Raw genomic sequence first — 18779 nt, 5'->3', positions numbered from 1 at the left:
AACAACAACAACCAAACCCTATTAAACTCCCACGCCACTCACTGCAAGTCATATTCATTTTGCAATAAATAACAAATACCTTGAAAGAGGATGAGAAAGAAAAAAATTAGTGAACTGTCGCTGAACCAGCGACAACCACGTTTTTTAGGTTTTATTTCGCCAAAGATTATCGGCCATTTTATAATTAGGGTTAGGTTATAAATAGTGTCGGATCAAAGGTGGAAGCGAAGAACTAAAGTTTAGTATCCAACCCGGATGTTGAATCTTTCTTCATCTTTTATCCCTACTAGGCCTATTAATTTAGCTAGGGGGTGTAGTGGTGTCTAGGGGCACGGCGCGGGCTGGCTAAAGGGCATGAGAGCCAGTCGATTTCGGGGTCTTTAGAAGAGCCTGTTGATGAAAGCAAAGGCCGATTTATATTAGTCCCATGCACGGTCCGCCCTGTTGGTGTCACAAACGAACTATATATTATCTTAATCCACTGAACTTTATCTCGGGGGATCCAGCAGAGGAGCGGACTGAGCTGGAGAGCATTTACGCCCCCAACCCTAGCCGAGAAAATTTGTTACGCCCCTATCCTAGGTCACCCCATTGTCCTTAGAATAATAATATAAAAAGACGCTTTAGGCTATATATATATTTCTTGGCCACACTCGCGTTCTATCCCTAATCATGGGGTGCTTTGCCAGAGCCTGAAATAAGGTTAATATTAATGTACTTTCAGACTGAAAACCAACAACAATTAAGCCAATGTATACCAACCATTATAAGTTAAATGCAGGAGTCGGCGGATTTCGAAGGGGTGTGGTAGGGTTGAACCTCCATTTTTCTTTTTTGCTCGTCAGATTTTAAAGTTTTATTTGTATATATTTGTTTTAAAATTAATATTATTATCATTATTGTTATTATTGTTATTATTATCATTATTATTTGATATACAGTGGCGTCCCAGAAAAAAAAACGAAACCGAGAACTTAATCACAATCATAATGAATAAATGACACATATTTGTAAAGCTTAGATCATATTCTTTCATTTGATGCAACTCATATGATGCATACTTCACGCATGGGTGATTAAAAACACGTCATTTGGCGGGCGGTATTTGAATTTCAAAGAGAAAGGAGGGGGGAAGCGGACACTTTTTTTTTTTTGGTCTCGAAATTTGAAAATTTGAAAAATTTTTTCGTTGGGGGGGGGGGGGGGGTAAGGTCACTTTACGTTAGCCGTGGGCATATTTTTTTATTTTTTATTTTTTTACTTAAAAAAACAAAACAAACAAAACAAAAGAAAGGGGGGAGGGTTTTTTTAGTTTTTTTAGGGGGGTTTACACATACAAATACCAAAGGGGGGGGGGTTTGAACCCCCAACCCCCCCCCCCCCTGCGTACGCCCCTGGACACTATTGAGTGACTGACTGGCTTTTTTTCTTCTTTGGTAATAACATACATGAAAAGAGTTGTAAAGGGTACGTGAGCATTTGTCTACATCAATAACCCACTTGTGAAGGCCAAGATTAAATTGATTGAATCTTTGCGCAGCATAAGACGTATGACCATTTGGTACAATTGTCTGAAAATCAAGGCTATTACTTTTGGGCTCTATAGCCCTAAAGTCGATTTGACAACTAATAGTCGTACGTTATTTTCCCACTTGAAGACATTTCAAGCCCCACCTTTTTTAGGGTAGTTCTAAATTAGTATTATCTTTCAAATGCAGTTGGAATTTAACTTTTTATTTTTTTTGGCCTGCAAATGGGGCATAGTACCTTTAAATTAGGAGGGCACGACAGGTTTGTCCACCCCCCCCCCCCAAGCAGCTGCACTAACACAACACCTAACACAGGTGTTAGGTGTAGTGTTAGTATTGTTGCTATCAATTATACGTATGTATTACAGTGCAGTGCTAACAATAACGCTGCGCTATATATTCAGCATTTGCACCGTACATAGCGTGACGTTCCTCCAGATAGACAAGAAGATCGCAAGATTTTATCAAACCTCTGAACTTCATCGCTTGATTCATCGTGGTTTAACAATCATTGAAATATGATTTACACAACCGCTTTCATTTAGGAGTGTTTTCTGTGACGATTTCGACGTTTTGGATAGGACAAAAGACGCAGCTAACGCGTCCAATTTCCGTGTCCAGTCCCACCCGTAGACATCGCCGCTTGTGGTTTGTGCCTTTTCGACATAACAGAAGTGCAAGTGAGAACGGAACTTCGCCTCATCTCTTCAGCGATTTCAAAACTGAAAATCAATTAAACATGCCATCACTAGTTTTGTGATAAACCGTATTCGTGATCTAGATTATCATCATCATCATGGAGGAAGAATATGAGAGTGGTAAATGCCTTTGACTTTTTGAGTTTGAGTTTGAGTTTGATCTTTGAGATTTTGACTTTGTTTTTTTAATGCAATTTAAAAAGGTTGCTTCTTTCTTCAATGAAATTCACATACACATAGAAATGGAATATTAATTGTTTTAAATAGATTAATAAACAAGACGGCTACCTATTTGTTAACTTTCCCTGGCCCTGCATCAATCACTTTAAGGTGCCACTTTTATTTTAACAATGTTGAAAATCTTGAATTAGAAGGCCGAATGTCAACGCTAAACAGATTTTGACATAAATGAGTTGTAGACTTAGACCTAGATGACACTGTCTAAGATTAGCTCATTTTCACAATGTGATATATGTAGCCTTTTTTATGTTAACTAGATGCATTTAGTGATTAACAAATACTAAACAGTTAACAGGGCTCTACATTTTTTTTTCTTCACAATGGATGGATTCACATTAAGAATTTTCAGGGTTTGTTTGCATTGGGTCCCTTTTTCAATTCCAGAAGTTTGTTAGTGTCGAGTCCTGCAGTAATGTTGGCACATTTTCATAGGGCCACTTTAATTCTGGTTAGTAAGGACAATATGCTAAGCGATTAAAAAAACAATACTTAATTTTTTTTTACAGGAAGCAACGGAGGAAGTACACCTGTTCTAGATGAGAGAGAAGACGGTAGTGAGGTAAGAAGAGTAATGTAGTGTTAACGTGTTGATTACTGAGACCGAGAGCATGAAAATAGTACATCTAGGCAATGATTTTCCAGATAAGATTGTAGTTATGCCTATGGCATCATCTTGAACCTTGAAATAGTAATCCCTTTCAGTAGCTCCTAGAAGCTATACTGGGAAAGCTGTGATCCCATCACATTGAAACACATATCCCCTAGATGATACACAAATAATATTATCCTTTTACACCCAGATTGGCATTTGTTTTGAATACTTTACAGTTTTACAGATGCACACAGTTTGCAGGTACTTGCACCATTCGGTAAGTTCACCAAGACCGTTTCTCACTGTGGCATCTTATACTATCTTTGTTACAGGAAGGAGAATATGAATCGCCGGCTGAGGAAGAAGGAGAAGAAGGGGAGGCTGGAGAAGTAGTATCCGACGCAGAAGAAGAGGAACAGGAGGAAAGACTTGGCAGCGATGAAGAATATGACGAGAGGAGGGTTGTAGAAGGAGATGAAAAAGGCTATGATGGTGGTCGACATGAACAGGATGCTGAGCAGTACCAAGAAGAAGGATCTGAGGAAGGCGAGGAGGTGGACGACAGGAGGTCGGAAGACGGATATGAGCGAGAAGATGAAGGGCACGAAGCGGTAGAGTATTCCGGAGGAGAAGAAGGGAATCATGTTGAAGAAGGGGATGAGGTAGAAGACGGACAGGAGGTGGAGGAGGGGGCAGAACTTGAGGAAGGGGAGGAAATCGAAGAAGGGGAAGAAGTAGAGGAAGGGGAAGAGATCGAAGAAGGGGAGCAACTGGAAGAAGGGGAGCATGAGGAGGAAGAAGAAGGCGATGGTAATGAAAGGTATGGGGATGATCAGAGTGATGGAGAGCTTCCGTATGAGGAAGAGGAGGAGGACAATAAAGGTTTGGAGCAAGTGAGCGATGTTGAACAAGTCAGTGATGGGGATTTAGAAGCCAGTGATGACGAGAGGAGAGTGGAATCAAGGCAAGAGGAAGCGGAGGAGGATGATGGTGCTGAAGGTTATGCCCAGCAAAACGCGAGTAATGAATATGAACAGATCCTAAGTGACGAGGAACAGATTGAAGACGATGATGCGCAGGAGGAACAGCCTGAGAAGAAGCATGATGATTTGTATGAACAGATGGATGATGATGAGGAGGCGGACTTTGAGGATGCCCCGGTTCAAGACCAGAGGCGGGTAGAACAAGACATTCCGGAAATCGAAGCACAATTTAGCGCCGATGAAGACGAAGAAGAAGGCGAGAGAGAACCTCTATACGAAGACGTCGACGAGGATGAAGAAGATGAAATCCAAAGGCAACACCAGCAAGATGGTCGAGAGGCTGTCTCTCCAGAGCAAGAAGAAGGAGAAGAAATCTTGGAGGAGATCGAAGAGGAAGTTGAGGGTGACTACGATGATGATGGAGACCCAGAACCAGAAATCATTGAAGCTGGCGATGAAGAACACTTGGAGATGGGGGAAGAGGAATGGGAGGAGATTGTCGATGATGATGATGAGGATGCAGAAGTGGTGGAAGAGTACATTGAATATGCGGACGAAGAGGAGGAAGGAGAAGAGAGAGAAGTTATGGAAGAAGCAGCAGAAGAGGCAGAGGATGGAGAGGAACAAGTAGAGAGGGAGGAAGAGGCCAAGGTATCAGGAGATGAAGAAGAAGCAGGGGGAGAGGAGGCTGCTGCTGATGCCGGTCATGATTTCATGGCAGAACTACAAGGTATGCTCTTGGCCAGTTCACATTCTGACCCCTTATATTTGCCCTCCAAATAGCTTAGAGTAACTGTCTTATCTTTGTTAAGCAATAATGTGTATTTTATCATTCAGAATATCTACGAGAAAAATTGTCAGTATAAAGATGAAAATTCTTTTCTAAAGACATGTTTTCCATTAAAATACTTCTGTTAGCTTTCACATTTTCTCCACCCCATGTTTTTTTAATTTTTTTTTAATTTGTATATATTTCTAAAATATAAATATGTTCTATTAAGCTTATAGCATGGAAATAACTGCAGAAAGGTTTCTGCACTCTGCATTTAAAGTAGGCTTCATCATTTGGAGGCATATATTGACTAATTGTCAGGTATTATCCTTCTATTTAGAGAATACAATTCAAATCGAAATTCATACAAACATACATGTACCATTTTAAGATAGAAACACTACTCTGTTCCTTCATCAGATGAAGCAAGTGACGACGATGATGAAGATGATGTCATCGGAAGATCCAAGAGTAAGAGGAGAGCCTTAGCCAGGGACAGCGGAGATGAAAGTGAAGAAGAGAAGTAAGTTTCATTCTTTGCCGGGATATCAGTTATCTTCCGTGAAAAAATATTGTATGCGGTATGACTATTGTACAGAAATCGCTAGGGTCATTGTTGGGTCTTTTGTCGATGGACAGATATTTACGGCTTTCTTGTTCAAGTTTCAAAAATTCAACCTGGGATGTCGTACATGAAGCATCACACCTTTTATCTAGCAGCACATTGATTGATTGATTGATTGATTTGAATTTATTCCATTTCATATCAATTTGTTTGCACAATAAAGAACATGGTTAACAAAGTAAGTTAAAAATTATGAAATGAAACGGGAACCTACTGGAAAGCATAGATTGTTTTTGTAGGATCCCAAGAATATGGACATTATTTTCATAATAATGTTATAGTCCTCCAAATCACACTTTCCTTAAGGCAAATCCCTCTGGATGACAAAATGTCTGTGCATATGTTTTATTCCCACAGCCCATATATAAATAAATATGAATAAAAATACTAAGAAAACCAATAGAAAAGATATGTGAAGCAGATATTGCTTTGCATCTGTTGCGCTAGGGATAGTTCTCATGATCATAAATAACTCTTAAAAATACATATAAATGTTTGTTTTCTATTGATCATTCAACCTTTTTCTTACCCCTCCCCCTTGTTCTTCTGTGTGTGTGTATGTTTGTATGTATCAGGGAAGAAGCAGTGGGTGAATTGATTGCAGATATCTTTGGTTCCAGTGATGAAGAGGAGGAGTTTGAGGTGAGTCTTCAAATAATTTTTATTTTTCTTCAACCCATAGCTATTATTCCTCAATAGTCTTTTAAGTCTTGATTGTAGTTTGATACAAAATTTCATAAAATTTGAAAGATGAGGTATATCACAGCTTTTAAAAACAATAAAGTGTTATGTGCATGGGGCAAAAATCATATTGAAGAATACATGTCATCAAAGGTATTGAGTAGTGAGTACAATGTAGAATTTGCCATAATTTTTAAAGGCTTGAATGATAATTCTAGTAATAATTCCCAAACAGTAAACACTATGAGATTCAACTTTATATTTCAAAGGCATATCTGTATGAAGTTGGATTTCAGTGTAGAAGGGTGTCATAATTTTTACAATATCATTACGCATGTTTTTGCAGTATCAAAATACTTGTACTCCCTTATTGTAATGATGAAATAAAGCATTGTGCAGTAATGTGTGCATCAACGGTTATTACGTAAAATACAAATGCTACAGCCTGAATTAATCATTTACACATGTACATATACATAAGAATGTTATATCAGAACAAAGCAAGAGTAGAAAAGTGCAATCATGGTGTCTAATCACCCTAATGTCCTATTGATTGTCATGAATTATATGGTCATGCACTTAGAGTTTTAACTTCATGTTTCAAAGTCTCTATTTGTGATATGAATTTTTTGTTATTTGATTGTTTTCAGGGTTTTGGTGCAGCGGAGTTGCAGGGCCCAGCAAAGAAGAAGAAGAGTTCAAGTAAGTCTCCTTCAGTTCCTTGGCATATCATCTAGTTCATATGCATTGTAAGAATTCTCCTATTCTGCCGGCCTGTTGGGCTCGCAATGAGATCATATCGTTAGGTCTAAAATTTGATATAAAGGTACATGGTATCAACTGCATGCTAAGTATGATTTCGGAGTATGTAGGGCAAAGGTCATAGCTCATCAAATATGCGAAAATTCTGATTTAAAGTATGCAAAAATGTGGTTTTCATTCAATAACCTAAGTAATGTTGTTGAGTATGTACGTGAAAGGTAACATCTTATTAAATATGCAAAAATTGCTAAATTTAGGCCATTTGTACAAGGCGAGGGGATGCTACGCTTTGCATTGACTTGTTAAATTTGGCACCCTACAGCAATTTGTGAAATTCTAAAAATAAAACCTTCCTGAAAAATGGGCTTGTTCTGTAATCTTCCTTAAATTATTCTAACACGTTATGATGTATGGTAATGTAAGATTGACATACATGGATATCCTCATAAGTAATTTTTTTTAAAGTACAAATATGAAATATAAGTGTAAATTTTTTGTCATACATTTTCGATTACAGATGTCTTATCAAGCGACGATGATGACGACAATGCTGAGATGGATGCCTCGGCGATGGAAGATGCGATCCAGAAGATACGAGATGAGCAGGATGACGACGAAATTGAGAAGATTGAAGCACCTCCCGGTCCTCCACCCGGAGACTCTGATTCAGATGAGGGCTTGGATAGTATTAGAGGAGGATCGTAAGTTACCATGACAACACATGAAGAAAGTCAATATATTTTATATTTTATATAATTCTGTTTTATATTTGTTTTGAAACTTTTATTTGATAATACCCTTAATCGTTCGTTCGTGTCTCCTTAGATCAAGATAGTTATGTAAAGTTCCTTAATTAAATTAAATTAAGTTCTTCCATCGCCCGATTGCTGCAATGGCCATGGCCGTTTCATGAACAGTTAAATGTGTTTAAACCATTAGCCCCTACAGATTGCATGTACCATAGCTATTCATGACAGATGCCCACATTTTGTGGTTTGGCCTCTGATTCAGAGCCCTAAAGATATATCAGACATATGAGTAGAAACATCACAATTTTCTGTACATGCTGTTTCCTGATTTGTTGCATTATCATTGTGTGTTTGACACGGGGAATTTAAAAGAATGTAAATAAACTTTTTAGATGTATACATTCTGAGAGCTTCAAATTCGCTGCTCGTAATGCAAATTAACATATTTTTTTTAAACTGGTCAGCATAGTTTTGACTAACTGTCTATGTAGATGTATATTGTTCTCAGGTACATGACTTAAATGGAATACTGATGGAGATCAAATGACATTGTTTAAGCTCACTGTTCATCATCATTCCTTTTGGCATAATTTTTTTTCCTTTTTTTTTCCCATTTTGAATGTCAGTGAGTTTGTGTCTGACTTTGAAACGATGCTGGCGAAGAAAAAGGAGGATAACAAATTCAGAAGACGGAAACGCAACAATGATGACTTCATCAATGACAGCGATGACATCATTATGGCTATGATCAAACAGATGAACGAAGTAGCCATGGTGAGTTAACGTTTCTGTACGATTTCATTACTATTAGGTCATCTTCATTTTCGGTTCCTGACTCTACTGTTTTCTAGCCTCTTGTCGATGGCCCTCGCGTTGTTGGAGACGGTAAATTCTGGCGAGCAAAGCAAGCCAGAGAAACGGAAGCGCTTGCACTGAGGGCCTCCTGACAAGTGATCTGAATTTCTTATGTTTTACATTGTTTGGCGAATATTCTGACCCAACAGAAGTCGGTGAAAATCATCCAATCAGAGAAAGTTAATATGACGTTATATCTACCGCTCTGTGCGAATTTCCTCCATGAGAGTATTGAGACTGGCCGCCTAGAAGGGCGATCCCAATACACACACACACACACAATCGCTGCGGTGGTTACATTATTCACGTAGTCTAGACATGCATAATTCAGTAGGAATTCGGGTCTCATGAATATATAATTCAGATCACTTGTCAAGAGGCCCTCAGCGCAAGCGCTTCGGTTTCTCTGGCTCGCTTCGCTCGCCAAAATTTACAGACTCCAACAACGCGAGGGCCATCGACAAGAGGCTAACTGTTTCCCAGTGTCTAGCAAAAGTAAGTGTCACGTTGTTGGTCTCCGCTTGATCCCTCCCAGCTGCATGTGTCATTCAGCATGTCACAGCTGGGTAGATGGTCCATGGTTGGGTGGGGGGGGGGGGGGGGCTCTGCCCACATTCACAGTGTCAATGCATTGTGAATGTATCCCCGCGTGTGCATATTTGCCTTGCACTTCCCCATGCCTGGGAGCAGTCTGTTGAGGCTGCACCATGTGATCCATGGTAGTTCAGATGGGTTAATAGCCATGTCTGCATCCTCTTGAAATTTCTCCATTCTCTCTCTCCAGAGTTTGAGGCATCTGGATTTTTTATAAATGACTTTAAAGAAAAATATCATTATTTGACGATGAGGAATTATTGGTCGTTCTTATTCTGTCTGACTCTCTTTTTCTTTTCTGTTTCAAATTCCATTCTTTTAATTTTTGTTTTGCAGGAGGATAGGAGACTAAATAATGCTCGAAAAGCTGCAACCAAGAAACTCAACATGCTCCCAGCTGTAATGGGCCAGTTGAAAAAGTAAGTGGTTTAGATTTAAGATACCTGCCTCTCCTCTGAAGATAATATGATTTTGGGTCTGAATGAAAAGCTAAACAAGATGATTGTGTAAATATATTCATCCTTTTGATAACCTAAGACAGTCAAACCTGCTCTAGTGACCACCTGTATAGATAGTCCACCTGTCTATAAAGACCATATTTTTCACTTCCCTTGAAAATGTTTTCTCATTGGAACATGTACTAAAGGAACCTGTACATAAAGACTACCTGCCTATAAAGACCACTTTTCTTGTCTCCCGTGGGTGGTCTTTATAGACAGGTTTGACTGTACAACTTTATGAATCCCCAAACTGAAATAAAAGAGAAGCCACCATGAAGCAGAAGTGAAGCGTTTCCAAAACACACTTTTTTGTTGTTGTCACAGATAACAGTAAAGCTCTATAGCAATGAACTTCAGTCAAACCTGTCTACAGTGACCGCCCAAGGGAAACACAAAAAGTGGTCTTTGTAGACAGGTTCCTTTAGTACATGTTTCAATGAGATACCATTTTCAAGGGAAACAAAAAATGTGCTTGTTGTAGACAGGTGGTCACTAAAGCAGGTTTGACTGTACCTCAAGCAGGACATTTGAGGTCAAATTTTGAGCCGAGGAGTCCGGGCATGAGCTCTGAAAAACTTCAAAAGAGCTCTTTGAAAATTGACACAAGTATAGCTTTCTTTAATTATTTCTTTTAGATATTGCAGCTGATGTACAGTGATCACAAGTATTGGTGTAATGAATAATTATTTTAGTCCCCTCATATTTTTTTTTCAGATCAGGGACCCGTTTCACAAAGCCTATTTTTCAAGAACAAATGACAAAAACCAGTGACAAATCTGCTGGTAACCAATCCACTAGCTTATAACTATAACTGTCATTTGTCACTGATGGCAATTTTTGTGAAATGGGGACCTGATCTGCAGTTGTCTTTCTTTAATAATAGTGTGGTGTATTACAACCCATGGCAAAGTGGTTAAAACCCCTTCCTGATAAGAGTCTATCCCAAGTATTTGTTTAGTTAATTAATAATTTGATTCTGTCCCCTTGTCTTTTTCAGATCTGATCTGCAGTTGTCTTTCTTAGAATGTGGTGTATTGAGACCAATGGCAGAGTGGTTAAAACCCCTTCCTGATAAGAGTCTGCCTCATCTCAAGATCAGGGAGTCCTTCATCAAGATCTTGCAAGGGGTATGTTTACCAGTCTTTGCTTTCAAAACTGATAATTTGTTTGTTTTTATCGCTGTTGTATATAATGTGCAATTTTGAATATTATCCAGTTCAGGTATCAACAGATAATACTAGTTGGCAGCTGGTCAGACGTACAATCCCTGCAAGGAGAGCCCCAATTAGGCCAATTGAATTAATTCGCTGCTGTTCAGATGATGTTGTATATCACTAATCTATTGAAGCCTGTCTGTACTAGTTTGATCAGGAGGGATTAGACCACCCAGCATGGGCACTGACAGGTGGCTATCTCATCAACTCAGCTCTCAATTAACATAAGAAAAAGAGGATCATGGCGGACCAACAGGCACCGCTTAGGCATTGTTTGCTATATAGAGGGAGCAAGTAGCTACAAGTAGTACATTGGGGCTTTAAAAAACAAGAGTAACTAGACATTTATAACACATGTAACATAATAGGTTTGGGGAGTATACAAGGTTATTGTATGGAAGTGTGCACTTATATCGGAGAAAGGCAATATTGCATGACACAAAAGCAACTAGATTAAAAAGCTAGCATTACCCGACCAATAAAAAGGAAACAGCACCAGGTGTTATGGTACTGTTCTCTGGCAGTTTAAGTATAAACTCAGTTTGTTGATATTGAATTCCTAACTACAACCTAAGAGGTCTCAAAAAAAAGATGTTGTATTACCCTTTAGGTGCCAAAACACTGGTCGGTCAGAAATCTTTTTTCTTTTGTTAAACTTTTTTTCTTTTTTTTCTCCCTCTTTGGGCTGATTTTTCTCAGTTTTGATTGCTCTAATATTTTTTTTCTCTAAAAAACGGTAAACAAAAAAACTTTTTTTAAAAGCCAACAGTAGATTTCAAGATTTTTGGGTCAGTTGCAAAGGGCAATACAACATCTTTTTTTTTACAGGCCTGATGTAGAACTATCCAAATTCTTAACCAACCCTAAGTGTAACTTGACATCTACCCCTCTACTTCCGCTGCATCCTGACAACTGCCCCATAAAAAAAAATCACCCACACTATCTTGAAGAAGTTGCTTGTCCTGGGGTAGTTATCTGGGAAAATGTCATGTGGCTGGTATTCCAGAGGATAGTCGTCCTAGAGTCTCATAACTTAGATGACTTGTTACGATTATGTTCTATTTCAGTCATATATTAGCTTTCTCTTTCTATCCTTTCGTCACCCAGTTCCCACCCATTGACCAGCACATGCTGAAGACGAGCGAGATCGGGAAGGCTGTCATGTGCCTTTATAGACACCCAAAGGAATTAAGATACATCAGAGAGAGGGCCGGCAAGATCATAAGTGAGTCACTCTCTCAAGTTAACCCTCCTTGCACTTAAATAGCCCTGCATTGCCTTCAATTTGTTTAATCTTTGCTACCTTGCCAGTGTGATCAAACTTATTATCGATTACAGGCTAAAATAATCAATATAAGCAACTGAAATCATTACATTTGATTGTCTCTCTGTAAGTGTTTTACTGAAGTTTGTCAGTTATTATTGGTAGAGGAACTAATTATGTGTAGGATTATTAATTTGAATTAACATCTGGAATCTGAAATAGTAAGTCTAGATTCACAAATTTAAATGTGTAATATCTGTGTAAATTCCATGGTGGTGAATTTGTTAATTTCACACATTTTGTCATTTGAAGAATATAAATGTATGAATATCATGGAATCGTTTTATGCCTGATATGTTTCTTCAGATAATATAATAATAATAATAATACAGCATTTATTATGCGCCATCGATCTAGTAAACTATTCTGAGGCGCAAAGGGATAGAATTAGAATGTGATACATAATTGTAAATTATCTGTATGTATTTAGATGAGTGGTCAAGACCAATATTTGGAGTAGAATCTAACTTCAGATCGATCTCTAAAGAAGACAGACAGAAGAGAGATCTACAACAGTTAGCTGCCAAGAGGAGAAGAATGAGGTAAGGTGGAGCTTGTTTAATAATAATGATGGCTTCTTATATAGCGCACATGTACGTCATGTTGTGACGCTCCTGGCGTGCCTCGATTATTACCCTGGCTTTAGCAAGGCGGCCATTACGGCGCCCTAGCATTTCAAGGAATTAATTCCTGCCGGGTACCCATTTACATCACATCACCTTGGTTGAGTGTGGCAAATATAGATCAATGTCTTGGTAAAGGACATTAGAGCCGTGGCAGGACTCGAACCGCAGACCTTGTGATCGACAGTCTGGTGACACCTCTAGTTTCAATGTTTTGTTTAGGAAAAGGTTTATTTTGCAATCGAATAAGCCAAGAGTGACTACTTTGTGTACCTAAATATGCACTTAGACTAGCCTGGTATTCTTGCATTACCAAAGGACATGTCTTGATGCCTGTCTTGCTCTCAATGGATGATTTATATATATATATATATATATATATATATATATATATTATAATAATAATAACCTAGGCTTCTATAGCGCATTTCATCTTCAGCAAAAATGTCAATGCGCTTCAATATAGCCTTCAATATATATATACTATATATAAATCAATGTTCTAATTGAAGTGTGAAATATTTCTACCAAATGTGGATGTCGGCAACCTTTCCTGTTTTCTAAACGATATTATCTTTATATCACCTTTGTATTGACTATTTGCACTTGGTAAATATTTATCTATGCTATCTTGTGAGGAAAGTAGAGTTGTGAAATTTTTTGAAAATTACTGATTTTATATCATGATTGATAGCAGTCAACATTTTTGTACGGTGTAATGTTGACTTATGTAGTTAGAAAACTGATATCAAAAGTTCATTCACTGATCAAGACAATGACGAAAGCACCTAACTGCATTGTGGGTTCAGCTGGGGCTTGAACGAAGGGTGCAAGAACCAGGATGCTGGGTACTAGTCCCCCCTACCCCCGCCCCCCTTTTTTATGCCTCCGTTACGAAGTAGCCGGAGGCATTATGTTTTCGGGTTGTCCGTCCGTACGTACGTACGTACGTCTGTACGTACGTACGTCCCGTTCTTGTGATCGCGTTATCTGAAGAACCGATTGATGGATTCCTGCCAAACTTTGGTCATGTATGTATCTTGCAGAGCCAATGAACTGATTAGATTTTGGGTCATGAGGTTAAAGGTCAAAGGTCACAGGGCTCATTATGTATGCATAAACAGCTTGTGATCGCGTTATCTCAAGAACCGATCGATGGATTGCTGCCAAACTTAGGTCATGTATGTTACTTGCAGAGCCGATGAACTGATTAGATTTAGTGGTCATGAGGTCAAAGGTCAAAGGCCACAGCACACATTATGTATGCAATAACAGCTTGTGATCGCGTTATCTCAAGAACCGATTGATGGATTCCTGCCAAAATTAGGTCATGTATGTTACTTGCAGAGCCAATGAACTGAGTAGATTCTTGGTTCATAAGGTCAAAGGTCAAAGATCATGGGCTCATTACGTATGCAAAAATAGCTTGTGAACGCATTCTCATTAGAACTGACAGATGGATTACTATTTAACTCAGGACATCTTGCAGAGCCAATGAACTGAGTAGATTTTAGGGTCATGAGGTCAAAGATCAAAGGGCCATATATGTATATGAGAAATTGCTTGTAATCACGATATTCTGAGAACCTGTCAATGGATTACAATTGAACTTGAATCCGAAAAATTTCTTCTGTTTTGGTTTGTAAAATTGCTCTATGCCGGAGGCATCATTTTCTACTGCGCGCAGTCGAATTCCATCTAGTTTTAACAACAGATGCTCCAGCAACAATTTGCTCCACGGCCAGTATCATTAATCAACCGAGTTCCCAATTTCAACCCGGGGCCGAACACTGTACAAAACCCTAACCAGAGCACTAAACCTAAGCTTGAACCCAATTAGAACCCTGACCTTATCTCTTTTATGAAACAAAGCCTAGAGAAAGTTCCCGGAGCACTTGTTAGAGAACCCATTTTTGGTCTTCACTATGCAATGCAAACTATTACCACAAAAAAAAATGATAATAATAATAAAAATTGAAAAAAATTCTTTTCAATTTCTCTTCCTTTTAGTTCTGATGAAACTCCTGAGGAGAAGCAGAATATAGAATCTGCCTTGGAAGGTGCAGAAGAGTGAGTATCAAAATGATGCCATTTTAGACAATAATTTGTAATATGATATCTTCAATGTGTATCAAAACATATCTCTAAACCTTATTAATGTAAATTTACTGCCAATGAATCTAAATTTTCATACCTGTCTAAATATAATATGCGATTGTTCTGTGTTAAATTGTTTAGATTACATGCCTAAATTTCTCCCTCTCGTTCTTTTTGTGGGGTAAAAAGTTTTGATGGATTGATTGCAGAGAAAAAAAAAATGCAAAGCTTTCTGCAAGTTTCTTGTAATTCATGAACTATGTTGGAATGCCAAATATATAACATATATGGTAAATTTGTTTAGTTTGAGCCGTAACAAGTATTTCAAACCATTTCTATTTGGTATCCCAATCCTATTTATTTATGTTATGCTTATTATTCTTTGTTAAAGGGATCCGGTAACTTTGTCTCAGATCTTTTAAAAAAAATCCTTGATTTAGCTCATGCTGCAATGATAATTATTTACCTTTAGGTCAGTCAAGAACCCCATGACTTTTACAAGCCGATCGCCTGTCGATCGCCTGTCTGATTATCAAGATATTTATAATTGAAAATCCAAAATCAAGTTTTGCGTTTGCCAAACGGTTTTCAGAACACTACAGTCTAATGGGGAAAATGAGTGTGGTAAAACCGATCACTCAAAGATTTTTACTTTTTTGAGTGTAATTTTTTTAGGGCTTCAATATTACACCATATCACACACACTGAAAACACGTAGGGCCATGCATCTCAGATTTAACATTGTTAAATGATGCCTTTAATAGTCTTTATTAACCCTTTATCTCTTGTTTTTTCCTCCTATCAGGGGACTCCTTCCAGGAATGAAGGGATGGGTTGGCCGAGCAAGGGTGCCTCTGCCTTCAACCAAAGACTACGTCGTCAGACCAAAGTGGAATGTAGAGAGAGAATTTTCTAAGGTAGGTTTCGTTAAGCAATATTATCAGTTTTTACATCAGCAGTGATGTACATACTGTTTAGAAATTTAACAGTTGATACTTTATAGTAGAGCTTCTTGTCTTTTATCAAAGTGAAATGAAAGGAGAGAATTTTCGAAGGTAGGTTTTGTTAAGCAATGTCCTCACTTTATATCGTCAGTTTGTACATAAGCAGTGATGTACATAATGTTTAGAAATTTAACCGTTGATACTTTATAGTAGAGCTTCTTGTCTTTTATCAAAGAGGAATGGAGAGAGAGAATTTTCTAAGGTAGGTTTCGTTAAGCAATGTCCTCACTTTATATCGTCTGTTCTTACATCAGCAGTGATGTACATACTGTTTAGAAATTTAATCTTTGGTACTTTATAGTAGAGCTTCTTGACTTCTACTGAGAGCCGTGGGGGCATTTAGTCTGATTCCTTGTGACAATTTTGTTTATCTTCGTGTTTATTGCCTCTCTCTACCCAGATGTCATATGGGTATCCAGTAGGATTCTCACAGCAATGTATTTAATATGAGTATTGTTGTATTTATTTTATTTGCCATCGGCTAGAATGCTCTTCATTCTGTATAAATGTGCACCGTAAGTGCTGAATTGTAATTGAATCCACTGACCAGGGTTAGGATACACTGTAAAGCCCTTTGATCAGTTGCATGATCAGAGAAAAACACATAAAAAAAAGGTATTTTTGGCAAGTTCATATGGTAATCATGATCCCTTTCCCAATGTTATTCTGCAGGTTACCAAGAAGAAGACGAGACTGGACAAACACTCTCGTAAGATGCAGAATATGAAGTCTGCCGTACGCAACAAGAACCCACGAGCAGTCGCCATCAGCATTGAGGGGCGTGGCATGTCTCTATAGCTACCATCAGCAGTGAGGGGCGTCGCCGCGTGGCATGACTATAGCTACCATCAGCAGTAAAGGACATGGCATGGTGCTATAGTGATCATCGGGATCATGGTGCATGGCATATCTCTATGGTAACCATCCACATTGATGGGCTTGCACATCACTACAAAAGCCATCATCATTGGCGTCTGACCATGGCATATTAACATAGTAACCAACAATGGAAGGATGAATGCAAACACCGGTCTGTATGGTCTGGTCAGAGATGTTGCCCTACGAAGGATGGAAGATAAAGTGCAAGAACACCTAAGTGGTCTTTATCAGCATCGATGGGCGTCACTGGCAGTAGTCTCCTACAGCAACAGGGGTGCGCCATGTCACTAGAGTTACCACCAATAATAATAAATGCAAGGATTAGAGTAAGAACTCCTGAACAGTCCATGTTTAATTAAAGGAGTGTCATATCATCATGAAAGCATATGAGATAAGTGAAGGAGCAGATGTTAGACTCTCGTTACACTAAGCATAATGGACATGACTGTTGTCGCTACAGGAAACATATTAAAGAAAACTGGATGTAAAAATCAATGAATCACTTTTTGTAGCATGGGAATTTCAAAAGATAGCTCAACTTTCTGGATGGTGCAAAATAATGGAAGCGCAAGGATCGAGACTGAGCCTTCAGCGGATACCTTCTCAGCACTTCACTACAGAAGATCTGCAGGGATAAACCCTCGTTTTTGTCAGCATCCGATGACATGTATCACAAATACAAACTCTGCTAGAGTGCACAAGAGCAAATAAACTGTTGTTTGACAAGACTCTAGTTGATCAATCAACAATGTCTTTGTATGTCAGAATATTTATATGCTAAAGAGGATAACCAACACCATGTCGGAGATGGATCACTGTATAGTCTCCCTCTAGCACCAATACTGAAAGCTTGTTCTGCTTATTTAAAAAAAAAAGCATTTTGTTTGTATGTTTATGTAAAATAAAAGGCAACTGCACATAACAAAGGTCCTATGCGTATTCATTTATCTCTGTGTTATAACATAGAGAAATTTGAAGCGTATCACACTTTCCGTGATCATAAAAGACTGTCACAGTTTACCACCAGGGACCCGTTTGACAAAGCCTTTTTTCAATGGCAAATGACAAATATCAGTGACAAATCTGCTGATAACCAATCAGAAGCAAGGATTTCAGTAGCTTAAAACAACAACTGTCATTTGTCACTGATGACAAGTTTTGTGAAACACCCCCCTGGTATCTGAGCAAGACTTAACTCACTATGAATATGATGGACAAAGAAAGCGGACAAAATATACAGTTCCTCAGGTAGACAAAGGAATATCCCTTCACTGCCTATTATGTAAAAAGTGAATATGCATGTGACACCTGTTCTACACATTTTTACATAATAGCAGTGAAAGGATGTTCCTTTGTCTACCTGACAAACTCTATATATTTTTTTTCCGCTTTCTTTGTCCGTCATGTTCATAGTGACTGGCACTGTAGTCCTGAATTGCATAAGATGGTACAACAATATCGCCTGTTAAATTGTGTGAGGCCTTTAGGTTAGTTTCTTCTTCAGGTCTTCAAGAGTAGAATGGTCATAAGTGCACTTGCATTGAGGAAGCTACACATTTGTTTTTCATTTCTATTTACCGTCAAAAGTTATACACATGTTCTAAGTTACAAATGGTAGGTCAAGTTATATCTAAACAAGTTTGATGAAAGCTGTTATATTCTTTGGAGAGTCAAGAAGGAAGGGTTGGACTGAAATATGGACAAGATGGCATAAGACTATGGTTCATTCGAATCCTGAATTATTTTGAACAAGGGAGGTTTTTTTTTTTCTTTTTATCTGTCTTGTAATATAAAAAAAAGAAATTTGGCTTGTTTATGTTTGAAGATATGCAAAATTTTGATTGAAATTTTAAAATTGCAGTAGGTGCATGATTTGTAATATCAGTATGGCATTATTTGTAAAATCAATAACATTTTATTTATTTGCTCTTGGAAATGAAAGAACGGTACTACTATCGATGCAAATATGAGAGAATGAATTGCTGGACAGCATAACATTGTCTGTTTAGAGTCAGAATGACGTTAACATTGTGTTATGAGTTAATGCCCTTCTGGCTC

General features: G+C 38.2%; 1 protein-coding gene across 2 annotated transcripts; it reads left to right on the top strand.

The window, feature by feature from the left end:
• Positions 1 to 1911: 1911 nt before the first annotated feature.
• Positions 1912 to 17861, top strand: LOC594198 (protein IWS1 homolog). 2 transcript variants are annotated; one of them, XM_030982099.1, is made up of 16 exons: positions 1912 to 2347; positions 2974 to 3026; positions 3392 to 4772; positions 5235 to 5337; positions 6015 to 6081; positions 6771 to 6822; positions 7400 to 7583; positions 8258 to 8405; positions 9417 to 9499; positions 10578 to 10707; positions 11902 to 12019; positions 12549 to 12660; positions 14752 to 14811; positions 15644 to 15755; positions 16515 to 16644; positions 16689 to 17861. In XM_030982099.1, exons 1-15 carry the CDS (start codon positions 2326 to 2328, stop codon positions 16638 to 16640), a joined length of 2751 nt encoding a protein of 916 aa, XP_030837959.1. In that variant the 5' UTR covers positions 1912 to 2325; the 3' UTR covers positions 16641 to 16644; positions 16689 to 17861. The 2 variants fall into 2 exon arrangements, with proteins under 2 accessions (XP_030837959.1, XP_030837958.1); XM_030982098.1 differs by having other exon boundaries at positions 16515 to 17861.
• Positions 17862 to 18779: the final 918 nt, after the last annotated feature.

Source organism: Strongylocentrotus purpuratus, unplaced genomic scaffold (genome assembly GCF_000002235.5).
Source record: "Strongylocentrotus purpuratus isolate Spur 01 unplaced genomic scaffold, Spur_5.0 spur5_scaffold_12, whole genome shotgun sequence".
Taxonomy (NCBI): domain Eukaryota; kingdom Metazoa; phylum Echinodermata; class Echinoidea; order Camarodonta; family Strongylocentrotidae; genus Strongylocentrotus; species Strongylocentrotus purpuratus.
Note: the sequence above shows the minus strand (reverse complement) of the source record. Positions and strands in the feature narration are given on the sequence as shown.

Coding starts and splice junctions, on each gene's coding strand:
- LOC594198 (XM_030982099.1), top strand. CDS start 2,326: ATGGAGGAAGAATATGAGAGTG. Junction 3,027..3,391: donor AGAGAGAAGACGGTAGTGAG/GTAAGAAGAGTA, acceptor TCTTTGTTACAG/GAAGGAGAATATGAATCGCC. Junction 6,823..7,399: donor AAAGAAGAAGAAGAGTTCAA/GTAAGTCTCCTT, acceptor TTTCGATTACAG/ATGTCTTATCAAGCGACGAT.